This window comes from Ischnura elegans, chromosome X, assembly GCF_921293095.1.
Source record: "Ischnura elegans chromosome X, ioIscEleg1.1, whole genome shotgun sequence".
NCBI classification, from domain to species: domain Eukaryota; kingdom Metazoa; phylum Arthropoda; class Insecta; order Odonata; family Coenagrionidae; genus Ischnura; species Ischnura elegans.
In genome coordinates this window covers 120,568,146-120,588,555 of record NC_060259.1, presented here as the reverse complement: position 1 = coordinate 120,588,555, position 20,410 = coordinate 120,568,146, and the positions used below count along the sequence as shown (strand labels likewise).

Sequence of the window (20,410 nt, the reverse complement as noted above, 5' to 3'; positions counted from 1 at the left end):
CTCGTTCTCTCATATTGTGTGCATCTGTAAATGAATATTGCGTCATTGAAAGCTTTTCCCCACTAACTTTGTTGCACTTTAATGGTGGAGTTGGCTGAATAAAAGCTCACTTTTAATTAGCTTCGTGCTTTGGAAATACTCTTCGATGTTTCCAGCGAAGTAAATATTGAAATGATGATATTTTCACGTTATTTTATTGTGATATGAGACAGTGAAAGTATGTTTCCGTGCGTGAAAGATTGAGTGTATGTGTGTGTGAATGCATCTAAGAATATAGTTATTCACTGGTATTTTTTGTGTGTTATTTGCTCGTAATCCTAGACACTCCTACTACGTGTATTTACTGTGGCAGTGAAACCACCAGATTCATCGATCAACGTAATATATAAAAGGCAGAAGATATAATGATTATAGGTAGGTAGACAATGCATTCTTTGGGCCCTTAGATCGCAGTATAACATAATACTACTACTTCCTTGGCACTACAGCCCGGTATGGGCTTTGGCCTCCCTCAAGACGCCTGTCCATTCTCTCCTGTTCTGCACTTTCTCCCACCATCTGACAATCCTCATTGCCTTTATGTCATCTTCCACATCCTGCATCCATCTTTTCCTCGGTCTTCCTCTTTTTCTCTTTCCATCCATATTTCCATGTAGAATCTTCTTAGGCACCCTTTCTTCACTCATTCTTTTTACATGACCTAGCCAAGCTAGCCGTTGGGTCTTCACAAACCTCACTATGTCTTCGCCTCGGATAATATTTTCTATTTCCTTGTTTGTTCTTATCCTCCAAGTTACCCCATCTGTCACGGGACCATATATCTTTCACAAAAGCTTCCGTTCAAATATCCGCAGAGCTTGCTCGTTTCCAGTGGAGATGCTCCACGTTTCTGCTCCATATGTCACGACCGGTCTGATAAGTGTCTTATAGATCTTGAATTTCATCTCCTTAGATAGAAGAGTTGACTTCAGGAGCTTAATATTAGCAAAGTAAGCCCTATTTCTAGCCATTATCCTCTTGTTGATCTCTTCTGTCATTGAGTTCTTACAGTTTAAATTAGTACCAAGGTAGCTGAAATATTTTACATTTTCAAAGTTGTACTGCCCAAATGTAACGTTTTGAGTCCATCTTCTGTCTTCCGTGGTCGACATTCTCATGTATTTGGTTTTTCTCTCATTGATTCTGAGCCCTATATTCTTACTCTTCTGTTCTAAGATTTTGAATATTTCTTATAACATAATGAATCAATTTAAGTATTCAGTTTAGTAATGTAGCGTTGAGATACGTACTTTCCTGAATCCACGCGATTGGTCAACTCTGGGAATAATATTATGCATTTTGATTGGCAATGCTCGAGATGCAACTCTCAGACTATATTAATGTTTATCAATTTTGTATCTAATAACGTAAGAATACGCAGTAGAATTCATGAATATCGCAGTGAATTGAATGAAACTTCACCGAGAATTTACCGCGCATTTCTTCGCTGAGAATTTCACCGCGCTGATCGAAATCTCTGAAGCACTAACTCAAAGGTTCGACTTACGTAAATTTCGACTTACGCAGAGTCTGCCGGAACGCATCTCTTACATAACTCGGGGGATGCCTGTATATTGGGCCAGGAACCCTCTCCATATGCTAATGATGCAGGCCTTTTCGAAACTCTAACCCGCCGAGCCAAAATCGTGTTTGATGTGGAGCATATCAGTGGTGAAATGCTACACCTTATGTGGGCACTGAAAGGTAATGGTTACAGTGTCTCATTCATAAAAAGAGCGATGAAAGAAAGACACCCGCCTCAAGATGACGACCACAAGGGGAAGAATTAACATATGATAAACTTCCATACATCTCCGGGGTCACTGATAGAATCGCTAGGATCCTTCAAAAAGGCTACATGAAGACTCACTTCCGCACGGTGAAGAAAATTCAAAATATCCTACCTTCACCGAAGGATAGCCATCCTCCCCTTCAATCCATGGGAGTGTATGAGGTTCCCTGCTGCTGCGCCAGAAGCTACATGGGACAGAGCCAGCGTTCAATCACCCAAAGGCTTAAAGAGCACGAAAGAGCGTTAAAATTACATCAGTGGGACGCATCAGCTGTCGCTGAACATTAGGCCTCCAGCCCTGGGCATAGAATAATGTTTAACGTTACATGGGTATTGGCGAAGACGGTAGAATATCATCAGCGTCTTATGCGTGAATCCATCGAGATAGCGAAAAGGCCTAATAACTTTAATAGGGAGGATGGATATATAACCTCAGCCACACAGGGAGAGGGTTCCTGGCCCAATCTAATGACCGACGGCTATCGCCTAAAATTCAAAATAGGGTCAACGATGGGTAACGAAACATGTATAAGCTCAGGACGAGAACGGTTTCCCTCCCATTGATAACATTCCCAGTGGGAGGAGTGAAACGTTGAGTGTGAAAATGTTACGTACGCAGCAATTCCCGAAAACCACCACCAACATTGATAAAAGAATCTGTGAAAATCTTCATACGAAAAGTAGTGGTTGAATTTGATTGGCCACGCGAAATATGCTCAGAGCACAGTTTACACACTTCATAGCATCAGGATCTATAGTGAAACTCCCCCAACATCTGATGACATCATCCGTTAATTTGTTGTAACTAGTGAGTCAGTTCAAAATATGTTCTGTATTCTGCGATGTAGCTTAAATTGTTACTTTAATTGACAACTCACTTGCATGCTTCACTGTCACAGTTCCTACAACCTCAACAATAAACTGCCCGATACGCCGCTACAGCGACACCATGGATAAACTGAGCAGACGTGAATTAAAGCATAATTGCAATGCAGTGTTGCATTCTGCAGGATAACAACACTTTTCTTTGCCTTGCATAGGTTTATCAACTTTCGAACAATTTCTGGGAACATATCTTGCTTGTATGTCGAAGATTTACTGTATGTGTACGTGATTCAATCGTAACACCACTTTCACTTGAAACGATTTTCCGCTGGTCGCCGTATATTGCAGTCCACACTGCGTTGCTGAGAGTCGTATTTTCTGAGCACTGCCTGAATATCACGTGAACGGCAGCTGGCAAGAAGTCGTTTCGTCTGAAAGCGGCCTCAATGTAGCATTGTCTGTACAGTTAAACTTCGATTTTACGCACTTTGATTTTACATCAAGTCTCGTTTTTACGCAGCGACACTCAAGTCCGGCCGGAAAGTATAGGGAATTGCAATGGTGAAACTTCGATTTTACATCTTTTCTTGATTTTACGCAGCTTTCTTTCGACTTTTTTTGAAAATCCCGATTGGAGCAATATGAAGTTAGGTTATTCATTCGTCTCAATGAGTAGCAAAAATGAATACAGGAACGGTTGAAATGACGTTGCGCTGTTGAACGAGAAACTAAAAACATCGCGAATCTAATTATTGTTTCTTCCTGCGTCTTCTCAGTAATATTTCAGTCTCCTTTACGAACGCAAATATCTCTCTTAGTTCAAATTTGCCGTTGAAGGATATCGAAACCTAAAACATACGGCAATCGCCGTGTATGCGTAACTACTTTTGATTAAGGCAGATGATCGCCGGAGATATTAACATTATCACCTTTCGTTTATTATTCGACTTATTGATCGGAGCTGTTTATAACCAATTGATTGTAATTATAGTAGATGATCGTTTATCCAGAATTATGAACTACGGAATATCTAGCCCTAACGGAAGGTTTTCTAGAATTTTGCCAATGCTATGTTTTCCGTCGCCCCGGCGAAATATAACGGCGAGATGATCCATTAAAAATCCTCCCGTGCCAAAATTTTGGCTTCCAAGGTGATCCAAAAAAAAGTCGTACTTCTGGTATGGACGTAAGTCGATGGTGATTCAAAACGATGATAAAAGCAGCATGCGTTCCCTCATTCCGCGGGCTAACCCCACATCTGCGGGGACGAGTCTTAGAGAATGGAGGTGAGGGAAAGTTAATTGCGCGGCGCGCTTATCAGAGCTGACTCAACTTGTATCGCATTGTCAGTGGGTTTAAATGAAAGATGGTTGAAACTTACACCCCGCCAGGTGGCAAGCGTTTATTTTTAACGGAACGGGAGTTAATCCCTCGGAGAATAACTCGCGTCGTCAATCGTCATGTAATCATTGAAGTAACCCAGAGAAGTCAAACTCAAGACGTGAGTGTTAAGGCAGTCCCTTTAACTGAGGAATGGCTTAGCACCATTAAATCGAATTACAAAAAGAGTCCGGTGTTGTTTTCAGATATGGGGAAGCAAAATATTACGTGAAGATGAGTCACACAGCTTGTGAGTCGAAGGTCCCGGCGCTGAATCTGCGGAAGAATGCCGACAGAGAAGCTATACCCGGTAGATCCTATCTACTGGTGCTAAAATTTCATGGGAAAATGCTTTTTTCCGGTGTTTAGATCACTTTTTAATTTTTAATTAAAAAAAAGTGATCTAAACACTGGATGTGGTTAAATGGATTTCCTGAAAACTGCTTTTAGTGAGATTATTTTCGAAAATTAGCTTCTCTGCGAGCATCTAGTATCACCATTCCAAAATTTCTCCTGCGTAACAGAAGTAATCTTAGTGCCAGAAATGTTAGCAATTCAACAATGGGAAACATTGTTCAGGAATGCAACATTGTTTCTCTTAAGGTAACATGTCATCTGTGGTGTTGCTTGTGAGTAAATAAGATTATTAGGCTTCATTTTCTTGCCTCCAAATGAGTAATTGAATCGGGGAAACATGTGACGCGATTGAAAAGGATTTCATGCTCCTTTACTATGAAACCTCACGTGTGAGACTTTCTGGTTCTGTTTCTGGCCTAAATCAGAACTGTACTAAAGTGTATTACTAAGCGTTCTAAAAATAATGAGCAAGTGTTATCCTGGAAACTATACTCCAACTCAATACCAACTCTTGATTTTACACACTTTGATTATACACAGTGCCCATATTTCAGTCCCTCCAACTGCGTAAAATCAAAGTTTTACTGTATTTGATGCGGTAGAAATTTGAACCAAGAAGGGGCAGTACCGAGAGCCATGTAGCGGAACCGACTCATCGCTAAAAATACGTAACCGTTGTGAGTAGTCGTTTCAGAAAAGCATCAGGGTCTCTTCTATCTTCTTAACACTTTATTTAATTTATTTTTATATGATATTGATACCCTGAGTATGTTATAAATAAAACAAGAAATGAGTGCGTAGAAAATTATGATTGCAAAATAAATTTGGTTCTAGTAATCTGAGTACAGTGAAACCTCTCTTTAACGAAAGTCAAGGGACCGAAATTTTGCCATTTCGTTGATCGGGAGTTTGTTCCCCGGGTATGATACGCACGTTGCATCATCCTGGGGGCATGGAAATTGAAGCAAGTCTGCTTGAGTTATCTTCATTCTACCTTCGCACACTTCGAAACAGTGCTGATTTCTTCAGCTGCAATGCAAATTGCGGGCCAGAGACCACAATTAGGAAGCCTAAGTGCGTATTATTCAATCACTTTGCGTGCTTTTTAACCCGGCAGTGGTCGCGTGGGGTGTCCCGGACACCCCAGCCTTATATAAGCGCCATTTTTTCTTGCAATTGTGACTGCAATGATCTGTAACCTCGTCTAGCTGATTTTTTAAGCTTTTTGAGGATAAATGTAAAAGATTATTATAAAATCAATGCAAGTTTTTAAGAAAAGTTACTTTTGTCAAAGCTCTGCAGAGTGGGGTGCGCCAGACACCCCACGCGACCGTTCTCGCTACGGTTTACCGCTTAGTATTTATAGTCGCCTTGAATGTTTTTCATCCATTCTCATCAGATATTATAGCTACTTTTTCTGAAACTGGCCATGAATGTTGTCTTTTTATGTTTACATAAATAAATATTTATGTATTGGTATATTTATTGCCTCAATTTATGTAAAGAAATAGAAAGTAATTTCTAATAATGTTACAGTGATTTTTCTCGAAGTGAGCCACGAAAAATCGATCATGTGATACTTACAGCACGTTCATTCAGTACACTATGGATTCATGCAGTCTTTCTGAAAAAAGGAAAAAGCTAATATATTTTGACTTTTGATTGAAAATTAGGAGGAGGAATTATTTGTTTCTGACGTCAACTGTTGTAGAAAATGCGATTTTTTAGAAGTGATTTTTTTAAGACTTCGTTCAATTACGTTAGTGCTGTAGTTATTCAAAAAAATCATTATTTACATGTCTCTGTGAATTTACCATTGAAGGTTGGCCCTATAACACTTACATTCATCGTTTTCAATTCATACTACATGTCAGCTACCTCTAGAGTAAAAGAAAGAGTCTTTGTCTTTTGAATGAATCTTTGAGGGAGGAAGATTGATTCTGATGAAAAATAAGATGGGTGTCGTATAGCTGCGCATGACACTTACACTGAACAACAGTGCAGAGATGATGAACTTTTGTAAAAGGGAAGGGAGCTTATGTACGTTGTAAAGTATGGAGTTGCAACATGCAATACGCAGGGATCAAGACCAAGCGTAAGAACATAAAATTGTAGCAGTGTTACTGAGAGGTGTGGACATGTTAGCAAAAAAAAATTTGATTCAAAACACGAATGGTTTGTTTTCGTATGATGTTCATTGATAGAATGGCAGAGAAAATTGTAAATTGCACTAATATTCAGGTAGAGAAAGTCACTGAAAATTATTCTCGTAAAAGAGACAGTGAAACAGACAGGAAAAACTAAAAATTCCTGAATAGAATTTTACTGCTAATCAGGGTAAATAAAGCTGAGTAACTGAATGATTTATTGTTTTGGAACCACGATGGATTAGGAGTGGAAATATGTTATTCCTCCATGAGCCATAACATATTTCTCTTTTCCCCTTTATCTTTTCGTTTCGGAAACGTGACTGCTAGAGTAGAGAAATGAAAAGCGGTAAATTAGCACCAAGTGGAGATGTATTTGAGATATTTGCTCGCAAATCACGGCAACATTTTAGAAATGGGCCATGAGAAAAAGCTGATGAGCAATTGATTCCTTCTCAAAGAAGATGTTCATATAGGCAATATTTTCCTTCCAACTCCGCAAAAAGTAGCATCAACATTTTTGCATTGGCAAATTTGATTGTATTTGAAGATGTACCTACTCAGGATGGCAACCAGAGTGTCCAGTTTTTGTAGATAACTGTCCAAAAGAGGAGTTAAAGCGAATGTTTTCTTTTGTAAACAGAAACGGGAGGAATATAATTTGAACTACTGGTTCAATAATATTCCGCAAGCAGATGAAATTCCAAGCAATAATTTGATGGTTGCGTGAACAGTGCGCAAAAAATAAAAGAGATTTAGCAGTTGAATGTCGTATATGTAAGAGAAAGAAGAAAATAGCAGCTTATTTAGGTTTAGGAAGAAAAAAGCACTAGTTTCCTGCGTCGTAAAATGGTCAAAGAATGTAATTCTTTCGCCAACAATTCTCAGCTATTTCTATCAATGAATCCAAGACGAACAGATAGTAAAAGAATACCGGAAATATTGACCTTTTATAACTGCACTGAAGGAGGTCTAGCCACATTAGACAAAATAGGCAGCACCTATCATACGAACAAGAACATCGGGAGAGGGTCCATGGCCATTTTCTTTCATTTGCCAAACACTGCTGATATCAGTGCATTTGTTATACCTAGGTATTCCAATTCATAAAAGGAATTGCAAAAAAGTTTTCTTCGTGAGATAACTCGATCGTTAACTTTTCCATACAGTAAAATTAGATCGATATTGAACACGATCTCTAGAGACTCGAAAAAATAGGGAAGTATGCGTAAAATGAGCCTGAGAAAAGGATGAGGAGAAATAAAGAAAAAAGTTGGAAGATGTGTTTTTTTTTCCAACTGATATACAAACAAAAATATACTGTGAACTTTGTTAGAAACTAATGCGTGGTACACATTTCCTGAAAATTTTGAAAAGTGATTAGAAGCAAATAAATAGTTTACATGATTTATTTTCTATATTCTTTAGATTCAATAAAACTTTTCAATATCATGAAAGTGAACTTCTGTTGAGGACTACATATTTGTTAGTTTACCTTTCCAATGCTGTATATACATAATTTGTAAAAGGAGCATTTCAATAGTTATAAGTGACCGTAATATCATCGTAAATTTTTCCTCAAGAATACATTTTGGGAAATCGATGCAATATCGATAAGTAGATTAATTTAGTACATTTATTAGTATTTACGTAAGGCAAATAGAGGTCAAAGCTGAAAATATGATGAGATACAGTGATAGATGTTTATAAAAGTATATGCCACGTATTTATAACTCAATATTTCAACTGTGCTCTTTGGCTGAAACAAAAAAATGGCAATTTTTTTCCGGAGGAACTGGGACTGCCTACTGGAAAATAGGGTATTCAAAAACATTTTCTTAAAAAAATAAAAGTTGAATTTATGGTTTGAAATATATAGTGTATCCATTTCTAAATAAACAAAGGATGTGTAGCGATGTGAAATTTTTAAATAATATATACTGTTCGACAGAAATTGAAGAAAATCTTTTGGGGTGTCAAAGACACCCCACGCGACCATTTATGTTCGGAAAATGGGCGCGACTACCGCCGGGTTAATCGGTTTTCAAAAAATTGGTTTCGTAGAAGAGGAGTTCATTCATTGGGGTTTTTCACTACACCCATGTCTCGTATAGCGCAAATTCGTTCTTCAGGGAAACATTGCAATGCAGTGTAGCCTAATCAAAATCTTAAACGCTCTCATGATAAAATGTGAACTTGCGCTAAGTGCACACAAAATTGCAATCTTTTACGCATATTAACATTATTGCTCGCCTCAAATCTTCTTTTTTGTTTATATATTAATCGAAATCCATTGCTGTGCAATGGCCAAAAGTATTACTCATCATTGGGTCCAGATAGCCGGCCTACCGAAGTAATTTATCTCGTCTCCTTAACAGAATGGTAATAAATAATTTAGATCATTAATCAAGCGTGAGGCTGGTGGAAATGAGTTTCTTTTTAAGCAATACAGTTTGAGATGTATTTTTGCCGTCATAGGATATCGGGCGATTGACTTCCAGGTGGAGGGTCTACGCTATAGCCTTCAAGGTCATCAGTATTCACGGGGGAGAAATGGAGCGGTGGCCGAGTTGCATATGAATCAATAGCATCAACACATAAAAGGGTCCGCTATAGAGCCTCAAACACAATGGCTTCGCTCCCTCCCCGCAGTCGTAGGCCTTCTGCATCTCAGGAATACAGTTCAAAGGTAGAAGGTGATTTAGATAGAGCCATACAGAGTAAAAACCAAAAGAATATGGCAAAAAATAGGAATGCGTGTAGAAAAATCAAGAATTTATCAAGAAACACCTTAAACCTAGAAGAAGTCAATTGCTTTGAAAATGGAGAGCGTCAAAGCGATATTGCTTGGAAGTTTAAACGCACGATGCCTTATTCTTAATAAAGACGAAGTTAAAACATCAGTGACCTCAGCCGCACCAGCTTCAACCAAGCGGTCTACACATACGGAAAGTTCATAGTGAATCAGTACAAAAAGACGAGGGGGGTAATCGCTCCGAGACATTCAGTGAAAGCTCCGGTTGGTTCCAGAATTTAAACGGCAAGCAGGTATTTTCAGTGCGGCGATATCAGGTGAATCTGCAAGTGTTGATAGCGCAGTCACCACAACATTTTCTGATGAGCTCTAAGCTGTGATTGAAAGTGGCTCCTTTCCCCTCGACTAGTTTTTAGTGTTGATGAGACAATATTCTTTTGGAAAAGAATGCATTCTCGTTCATTCATTTTCAGGGAATGAAAACCTGGGTCAGGTTTCGAGGCATTTAAAGACTGTTTCACGTAGCTGCTAATGACTTGGAGGACTTCAAATTAAAATGATTTATCATTCATTAACTCCGCTGGCTATGAAATGGCATTCAAAGAAGCATTTTCCTGTCATTTCAATGAGCAACAAAAGGGCCTGGGTGACACGATAGTTGTTTTTACACTGGTTTGAAATATCGTCAACTGTCGGCAACGCATTATGATCCCCTGAGATAGCAGATGTTGGCCCACCCACACGACAAGAGGGAATTTCGAAAGCACGTAAGAATTTTTTTTTAACGTGAATAAAAGTCTTTGAATGCAAGCATACTATCTTTAAAGGTGTTTAAACTATAAACATTTATATAAATAATGTTTTCTAAGGCTTTTTATGGGAATATAGATGTTTTAGAGGAAATTCAATGCCCAAGACCTATGCTACCAGGAATGCATCCCTATCTTCCCAGTGTTAAAACGCTCTCATATAACGCAAATTCGTATAGCTCAAAGATCCCAAGGAACGCATCCCTTGCGCTATACGAGACATGGGTGTACCGTGTTTACATAGACAATTGGCCGGACCAATAGCATTTGTTCGTTGAACGGAGTTCTTCGTTCAGCGGGAGTTCGTTAATGTGAGGTTTTACTGTATTTTTTACTACATCTTTCACATAGGCTTCACGATAGACAAGCGCATTGTGGGGGCCCCTAAGCTCTGGGCCCAAGGCAATTGCTGATCAGCTGACCTAGTCAGCATTTGTTCGTTGCATATCGGCTGACGTGGTGATTACTGCTGACCTAGTCAGTGGTAATCACCAGGGGCGGTTTGGGCTGGTCGCTCAAGCCCCTCTGTTTTATGTCGAGAGGTATTTTGTTTTGCAATCAGTCAACAGCCCTTATTTTGACCTCTCTGAGCACAAAAATCGTAGATGCCTGTTCAAAAAGCTTTCTGAAAGTGAGATATTCAAGTTAAGAGATGGCATTTTCTCTTAAAGGTCATATCACATGGGGCACTTCATTTTTGCAGGTTAGCACTGAAAATGTTTGTTGAAATTGCAAGAATGCATGCTCGGGATTAGAACAAAGGTTATTTTGCCGTCTCGCATCCACGCATCCTCACATTTATTCTAGCAATACTCCTCTATACACGACGAAATATTGATTATGCCTCGGTGTGTACGTAAGATTGCACAATTACGTGCTCCTTGTAAAACGGCCTTTAGAATTGGAATAAATCACTGGATTAAACATGTGTTGTAACAGATTGACTCAGTATAAATATCATAAAATGGCCTTATTTCTCAAGATACTTAGGAAAGTGGTTGCGTCTGTTGCTGATTGTGTTACATGTGTTTGTCTTTGTTGCAGAGGACTTGTTCTCGCTGATTGAGGCCCACGAGGGGCGTGCGTTGAAGCTGTACGTGTACAATACTCAGGAGGACGCTTGCTGTGAGGTGACAATCACGCCCAACTCGGGGTGGGGAGGAGAGGGGAGGTAAGTGAATATTCAGCACTCTCGCTAACAGCCTTATCACAAAGGTCTGGCTTTTACGAAGCAAATCGTTTGTCCCAGTGTAGGAGCCAATCCAATCTATAGTTAAAGAAACGTCATTAAGAAATTTAAGTTGTTACTAAATCTATAATCCCTGCCCCGAGCCTTATTCATGAAGGCCTCGATTTTGTCGTATCCTCGACAATGTCGAGGGGGCGACGTTCAAGCCTCTACGTTTCCGTAAGTTGCAATTCCACAAAGCTTATTGTCGCTGTTTTGAGGCCACCCTAGGCAGAATAAATATCGAGGCGACGTAGGCCTCGACAATTATTTCGAGTCTTGTTTATACTCTATTTACAAGGATAGCAGCTGACGTATTTAGAACCTTACAGTTCAGTAGCTGACGTACGTATGATGGTGATCACGGTCTTATTTCATATATTTAAGAAGGCAAAATAGGTATAATGATACATGTATGGTTGTATAATTTAATAATATCATAATTCCAAAAACCGAAGTTTCATGAGGTTGTTTCATAAGCTATCACCTGTGTTATTTTCTGTGAAGAATCGTTATTAAATATTCGCCAACACGAATCTCAGTCACATTAGAACAATATTTATGTAGCGGATTTTACTGCCCCTAAATTTGTGGAGTTGGGCAAAACTCATGAACTCCCACTGACTGATTTAGGGTTGTGTCAAGGTTCGTGTTGATTTCGTGATTATCATGGGTTGTGTTCATCTATCCGATGCATGTTATATGGCTGTGTTTTCTGCTGTAGGTGATTGATGTAGCAATGTTGGAAAGGAGGAAAATCTCTGTAGTAATATCGAGAAAATGGTAACTTTATTGAGGGTTGTTTTTTATACCTAGACTATAGCTCGCCAGCATGGAAACAACTTACAGCTGTAGAGATAAATGAGTGTGCTTGTTTTGAACTGTAGTAGGTGGTGGTTCTCTTTGAACTTGATAATTTATGGAATACCTAGTTCTCTAAATGCATTGTACTTATGTGTGGATAGCATGAGATAAATACGTTTACATATTGTGCATTGATTCATAATATTTTGGAGCCAAACATCACATGCATCATTGGTACTTTCTTGTTATAACGTGTTGAATATGAATTATGGTTTTCATCGTGTAGCAATTTCCTGATTTTTATGCTTCTTCATGACCGTTGCCATATCATAAGTACTACTGTTTTAGTGCTACTGATTCTTTCCCATGAGCATGGTAAGTTATCATTCCTTAACACTTTCAACGCGGCGGTAATTTTTTTAAGTTTTGCCGGTGACTGAATTTTAATTCTTTGGTTTTAGATGGTTTTGGTCTCATTTTGAATAGATTGTTCATTGGAAGTTACGAAAAAATTTTTTTTTTATGAAAAATCGCAATTTCAAATTTGACGACGATCGTCGTCCGACGTCACTGGATAGCACAGCAGTCGTGTAATGCGTGGTTGCATAACCGAGCCCATTTTTCCGATGACTTTTTCTTTTTACCGTATGCCATGTTCTGTCTCTAATCTGACATGTCAATTGAATATAAATTGATCCGTGCCGTAAATATTAATTAGCAAGAACGTTGATGGCTGTGTAATATTCGAATTTCTTAGTCGTTGATAGAGAATTATGTGGCATGACCTTTTCTATTTCAACTTTTTGAATTTCTATTTGAAGGAGCCGACGAGGAATATATCTTTCAAATCAAAGACGAGGTGGGAATTTAAAACAAATAAAGATGTAAATTTCATATATTTAAATTAACACTAAGAGGACGAGAGTTTCACCCCACCTATAAGGACGGCTAGTGTTCATTTGATCACAAATTCCTTTTATCGAATTCAATGCCGTTTTTCTACCCATTGACGGTGTTATTGTAATATTGTTCAAATCCATTCTTTAAAAACTTATCTTAGCATTAACAATGGTATTTCTGTTGAAAACTATACGTAATTATTATTTCTGAAAATAATGAGTTATATTATGTTCAGTTGTCATGAGTCTCAAAGTAAATTCTCTCAAATTTCAAAATTATATTGTTTTAAATGAAAAAAAGGACCTGCTCTAACCATTTATCTATGTATAAAAAATGATTTTTCATTCATTGAAACTAAAATGTATAAAATATTTCGAAGCATAATTTTTCAGACTAGTTTTTATTTTTTCGGCGCAATTTCCGGGAAATATATTTTTGCGTTGAAACAAACAAAGGAGGAATAATACAGAGAAGGAGACGACATTCCAAGTGGATACAAAAATTGGGTTTAGACGACAACTTCCGAAGTGCTAATCACCCGAACCCGACCCGGGTGCTGATCCCTATCTTCTAGGAACTTGCGCTAATGCTTTTTACCCGTTCCAGGAGGGAATACCAAAGTTAGGAAACAATAGAATTTTACATCTTTCGCTCTTCCTCTGCACTCCCGAAAGGAAACAACGGTTTTCACCAGGTACATGGTGGGGGGACCGAAAACCAGGAAAAATAAAAAATATTTTGAAATTATTATCATTTAATACTTAAATTTTACATAACATTTAATAATGGAATACATAATATTTAATACATTAAATCATGGAGAGGACTAACATTGAACATTTCTATGAAATGCTTCAAAGCATGGCTTCAAGCACAGGGGTGGGCATCCCTCACAGGCGGGGCAAAAATATGCCGTCTCCTTCCTGAACCCTCTAGACTAATAGAACGTGCAGCGTCGTTGAGGGACACGTTTTCGTTTTTGGTCGATGTCATGTGTCTCCGGAAAGTGCTTAGACAATCCAAGGACCCTGGAGGTTAGGCTGGGAGAGGAACGAGGAATAGGTTCGGAATATGACGGACTGATTTTGTAGAGTCGATCAGACGATTGCGGCTCATCACGACCAGGATTACTCGCAAATTGCAGAGCTTGCATGATCGCGGTGAACCTGTCCCTGCCAATGCATTTCCTAAAGCAAGGATAATTGAAAAGGGGGTCTACACTCCAATAGTCGGATATTCTACTCAATGGGCATTAGGCCGGCCCTTATTTTTCAGAATTTCGAAAAGTTATGTTTTCCTGGTCTCATAATGATCCAAATGAGGTTTATATTCACGTGTTAAAATTTGGTTACTTTAAAATAATGGCAACCCGTGCCCCAAGGGCCCTAAGTACTAAGGACCCTCAATTGAGTTTTTTCGGATCAAAAAAATGCTATTCCTAAGTAAAACGTAAAAGTAAAGCCCTTTAGGGCCAATTTTCTGTTGGTTTTGACCTATCTCTAAGCGTTTAGGAGATATCGTCCGTCGTAAAGCAATCCCCCCCAGGGCGCCACCCCGCACAGCGGCACCGCTGAGGTACGGCCCGCACCACTTACTACAGACTTCCCCTCCACCCCCTCCCCTCCCTCGGCAAAGACTTTGCTCCTGACGACAAGATTTACGTGCTAGTGGTACAGTATTGAATAGTTTTGTTCATCTTCAGTCATGATTAATGTTGTTAAGGCCCATAATGTCAATTTTAACTCTTCAACGCCGTATTATGTACGAGTACTGGGTACATACCCCTTAAACCTTGATTTTTTTCCGCCAAACGGCCGCGAACCATTCCAGCAGGCTTTGTTCCATAGTGCTTTTTATGTACAAAATATTATAAGCATGTGATACAATTGTGTCTATGAATTATAAAGGAATGTAGGGAATGGGCAGGGCTTCCAGTATATAGAAATATTCAAGGAAGAAGAAACGAGGCAGTCAGTTCACGGATGTAGATCACTGTGGAGAGATAGAGATACTTCTTGTCTATAGTGTGCAAAGGATAGGAAATGCTAAGTTTTTTAGGATGTAGGGGAAAAGTGGGGAAAAAATACTTTATCATGAACGTGAAGTTCATTTTAAGAATATACCAAAAAGGAAAGGTATCAATCAAGACTAAATCCAGGCATTGAACTGTTTAGAAAAGAAAGTGAAGAAATACTCGGCTCAAATTTACCTACAGTGAGAGAAGTACAGTGTGTTTTCTCTATCACCTAATTGGTTCGAAATTTATAAGACTTACAATTAGTGCGAGAAAAACCGTGAGAAATGCGTCTCATCCATAGTGCAAAACTAGAATTCCTGTTATTATGGAAAATAAGGTGATTGAAAAGTTGGAAAAATAACGCAAAGAATGGATGAACGTGCAACGACATAAAAAGAGCACGAACTACAGTGGAGATGAAGATAAGAGATTATTTCGTAACAAGCTTGATGATTTGTTTGAAAATGCAAGGAGCAGTACCATTGAATTTTTGATGCACGAGGAGGAAAGTGCAGTTAATCTCTCGGATAAATGTGCTTGGGCTGAAGAAATAACGTTCTTACGTAAATAAAGAGGAGAACAAAATGAAGTTATTAGTGGAAATTAATATGCACTCCATTATTTGATGCGCTCATACGAGGATGGGATGAACATCCAAGAACAATTTGCAAATTATTCGGGGTCATCAAGTGGGAAATAATAGTGCAGCGAGAGGGGTGAAACTAATTTAAGATTTTTAGGCAGTCACTTTGAAGAAAGAGGGCTTTCCAAATTTAATACTGAGTGTGATTTTTCATCGTAGTACAACCCTTACGCGCGGAAAGGCACTTTAATTGCCAAATATGGGATGTCAGTGAAAAATTAGAAATACAATGAATATGTATTTTATTTTGGTTAATGTAACGAAATTCATGGACAGAGTGTAAATAAATTCATCTCTTGGATTGCAAGTATTATTATGGCAATTAAATTCTTTCTAAGGTAAGCACATTTCTTCAGAGGCTAGATCTTGCCAGTGTGAGCAAAGTCTTTGCCGAGGGAGGGGAAGGGGTGGAGGGGAAGTCTGTAGTAAGTGGTGCGGGCCCTGAAAGCCCTGCCCATTCCCTTCATTCCTTTATAATTCATAGACACAATTGTATCACATGCTTATAATATTTTGTACATAAAAAGCACTATGGAACAAAGCCTGCTGGAATGGTTCGCGGCCGTTTGGCGGAAAAAAATCAAGGTTTAAGGGGTATGTACCCAGTACTCGTACATAATACGGCGTTGAAGAGTTAAAATTGACATTATGGGCCTTAACAACATTAATCATGACTGAAGATGAACAAAACTATTCAATACTGTACCACTAGCACGTAAATCTTGTCGTCAGGAGCAAAGTCTTTGCCGAGGGAGGGGAGGGGGTGGAGGGGAAGTCTGTAGTAAGTGGTGCGGGCCGTACCTCAGCGGTGCCGCTGTGCGGGGTGGCGCCCTGGGGGGGATTGCTTTACGACGGACGATATCTCCTAAACGCTTAGAGATAGGTCAAAACCAACAGAAAATTGGCCCTAAAGGGCTTTACTTTTACGTTTTACTTAGGAATAGCATTTTTTTGATCCGAAAAAACTCAATTGAGGGTCCTTAGTACTTAGGGCCCTTGGGGCACGGGTTGCCATTATTTTAAAGTAACCAAATTTTAACACGTGAATATAAACCTCATTTGGATCATTATGAGACCAGGAAAACATAACTTTTCGAAATTCTGAAAAATAAGGGCCGGCCTAATGGGCATGTGCTCATGTGGTAGAGAACCCCAAAAACGTTAAAAATTCCACCGATGTGAGCGGCTTCCACTTCGTTATTCTTGCTCGGGGAAATACATTAGCAGAAATTAAAACGTCTGCTTGTCTATTTGTCTCCGTCACTATCAAGTCCACCATGTCATCTGTCATGAGGAGGTCAAAATATTTACGGGGATCGTCTCCTGAGTCTTGCGTCTTGAGGCCAGGGGTGTCAGTGAAGGGGAATTGTGGGTGGGTTGGTCTTTTTTCCGTCCAAGTGTAAGTCTTTGTCGCAGTTCTCGTCATAAGGGGAGAGGACTGAGAGCATAGAGGGCCAGGAGGGGAAGGAGAAGCATATCTTGAGGGATCACCCACTCTGCCTTCTTCTTCATCCTCCGAGGATCCCCACTGCGTTTCCCCGAAGGAGGAATCTTCGCTTTCTTCGTCCATAGAAAGAAGTTCCGCCATCTCCTCTGCAGAAAGCACCCTCCCGAATCTTCTTTCTTCCTCCCTCCTCTTCCTTTTTGGGGGTGGAAATGACCGCGAGGCCGATGGCTGCGGACTTGGGGGACGAGAAGGGGTGTCAGGGGGCTGGTGGCTTTCACCAGAACTCGAAGGGCTGGGGTACTGCTGGAGGTTGGAAGGGGAGGTTATGAGGGGAGTTGGGTGGTTTTCTCAATAGACTGGCTTTTGACACCCCGCTTCCCTTTCTTCGGGACCCCTTTCCCCGGTAGTCCCTTCCCTTTGCGGTCCATTCCCCCTTGTTACCTCCGCGTTTCCTTTCTGAAAACAAGAATGTTTACAAGTACATGTTTATATGAATGTATAACAAGAAAAAACATCGCATAGCAATGAAATAATTGAGTAATGTTTATGATATCACGTACCTTACTGCCTAAGAACTTGGATCGGAAGTTATCAGGAAATTTTTGTAAAATTTCGCTTCCACTTGTTTGCTATATACAGGAGAAAAAGAAACAATATCAGCAGGCAAAATTGAAGCAAATCAATAATAGTACTTTTATTAAAATTACAATAACAACAAGCGCAAATGATGATAAATATTTATCGAATGTCATAAAGGAAATATTCAAGTTACAAGTGACTGGAGTAAAATACTGCAAATTATCACCTATTGAAGACAAACTAGTAAAAAAACGTAAAATATTTGCTAATAGCATATTCCTGGTAAAATTAAATGCAGCAATGTAATCACATGGTCCGGAATGCATTGTAATGCTTAGCCTCAATCTAAACTAGAATAATGAGTATCTGTCCAAAACGGAATTTTTTTTCACATAATGTAACAATTTTACTGAACGACTTTACTTCTCTGCTTTAAAATACAATTAAAGGAAACAACTTTAAATTCACGAAGTTATTTTGTAAACGCAATTTCAAAATTTTATCACAAGCGATATATCTCCAAAAAAAAATTATAAAAAAAATAAAAAAACACCGATGAAATCGTAATATGGGTACGAGGAGAATGCAGAGGTGAAAGGGGGGGGGGAGGAAATCTCAAATAAAACAATGCAAAACTTTCAACTAATGATTTTTACCACATACGAAAGTTGTTTTACGTTAAAAAGGGGTCGGTAAACATTAAAACCACAAAAAGAGAGTGATAATTAACAAAAAAAAAAGTGTAACTTACCACCGAAAAGAAACAGCTGTAGGAACCTTCCTGGAGATGAGTCGCTCCGGCTACTGGCGATGCACTCGCTCTGAGGGCTAATGAACGACTGACAAGCAAAATGGAAGCGCTATGGGTCGGCGTCTCTCGTATATGGCCTTGGAAAGGGAGAGCGGACTTGGACGACGATCGTCGTCCGGCGTCACTGGATAGCACCCGGCGGACGACGATCGTCGTCAGTCAGCGTTGAACGTGTTAATAGAACTATAAAGGGACGTAGTTGTGAGATAAATTAACGTCTCTCGTAGGAATTGTAAAGGCTTTATATGAACTCCGGTGGAGTGCTATGAATGAGAGTACCTATCCCGCACTTAATTAAAGATCTTTTTTTAAATTAGAAATTAAGAGGTATTAATGAAAGATCAAGTTGCTTAACACTTTCACTGCTGGCCATTTTGATGAAAAATATCACCGTGAGCGGCAGTGGTTTTTGTGCATAACTAAGTAGATATGTCTCTATGGATACCGTAAAAAATGATAATAATGATCCTATGATTGTTTTAAACAAATAATTTGAAGGACGCACGGGTGTGTCCTCCGCTCACAGCATTGGCAAAGCTATGCAACCCGTGTCACATGAGTTATGCAACCCGCTCCACGACAAAATTTTATCTCCCTTAATTCTTTTCTAACGTTCATGTATTTCGACTAATTTTGCAAACAAATAGATATATTTAAAAATTTGGAGCATTCGAAAATGATAAAATTTTATTTTTAATGAAATATTTTTTTATTTTTAATGAAATAATATTTTTCTCGTAAAATAATTACAAACTCATAATTTACTCAATGTTTTGGGATAACTTTCAAGAATCAAACTGAAAAAAACACTAGAATGAAGAGTGCTATTTAAGTCAGTGATATTATTTCGGAGGCTTTCGTGGTTACTTGATTGGTGATGGTTTTCCGGGGTGTAAACCCTGTGTAACGCGGTGTAAACCCGGAAAACCATCACCAAGTCAGTGATATATTTTAGACTTACGAAAATATCCCAAAGCATAAAGTCGTTTTTTTTACGGGCAATCAGGATCTCACTCTATACACTCACTCTATTTTTGGCACATTTTTCACTGCACTTTTTTCTTCCCTTTCTTTTCATTTCCAAATTATGTGGTGAGTGAATATGTTCAGGGGAACTCATTGAAGGTATTGCCTCAGGATAGACATTTGGCAATGATTTTATTAGTTCATCACGGTATTCTAACAATTTTTTACGTTTCCCACTAAATCTTTGGTATAGAATGAAAGAATGAATAATTATTATCTGAATAAAGTATATTCTCAACTTAAGGTACCAATGGAGAGTTTTTTGTTATGCAAAGACAATATGACAACAACTGATCGGTCTTGTCTTTGCCTCCAATATGTTTATTGTAGGCGTCCACCATACTGGGCTTAGTTGAAACCCTTCCCTGCCTGCTCGCAAAATCGTGTCCATACTCGGACGAAATCATCTTCACATCTCTTTTATCCCTCCATTTCAAAATGCACCCCCCCCCATTATATTGTAGCGAGCCACACATTCACCCTTCTCTAATTTTTCAATAAAATATCAGGGTTATTTATTTCTTCATTAGCAGAATGACTCTACAGTATGCTCTATCTGTACAGTATGTTTTTGCAGACATTGGGAAAGGTTCACGCTGTCGTAAAAGTTATCCATGTACACAGTGTACCCCTTATTTTTAAAATTTGCCAAGAATTTGTGAGTCACTTTCTCAGCGTTCCCTGCTCCCTCCACTTCTTTACTCTCGGTGCCAAAATGTATCAAGCAATCCAAAACCAAACCGCATTGATTAGTGATCACGTATAATTTTATTTTGTATTTGTGATGTTTGTTAGGAATGAATTGTTTTAATAGTAACCGTGGATAACGTCAACTACATAGAACCACGGAT

The 20,410-nt window shown here is 38.9% G+C and overlaps 1 protein-coding gene and 1 long non-coding RNA gene across 11 annotated transcripts in view; one reads left to right on the top strand and one right to left on the bottom strand.

The window, feature by feature from the left end:
* LOC124171552 (Golgi reassembly-stacking protein 1-like) overlaps positions 1–20,410 on the top strand; it is a 66,303-nt gene that overhangs the window by 8,691 nt on the left and 37,202 nt on the right. For all 10 annotated transcript variants that reach the window (XR_006867840.1, XR_006867838.1, XR_006867843.1 and 7 more), the window contains one exon: positions 11,149–11,275. Coding sequence is in view for 1 of the 10 variants with exons in the window: in XM_046550727.1 (XP_046406683.1) it covers positions 11,149–11,275 (127 nt within the window). In the remaining 9 variants the exon portion in view is untranslated. The remainder of the gene's footprint in view (positions 1–11,148; positions 11,276–20,410) is intronic.
* LOC124171554 lies at positions 16,759–19,006 on the bottom strand. Its single transcript, XR_006867845.1, has 3 exons — positions 18,474–19,006; positions 17,704–17,772; positions 16,759–17,599 (listed from the first exon to the last, which is right to left on the bottom strand). It is a non-coding gene; the product is annotated as an uncharacterized LOC124171554 (long non-coding RNA).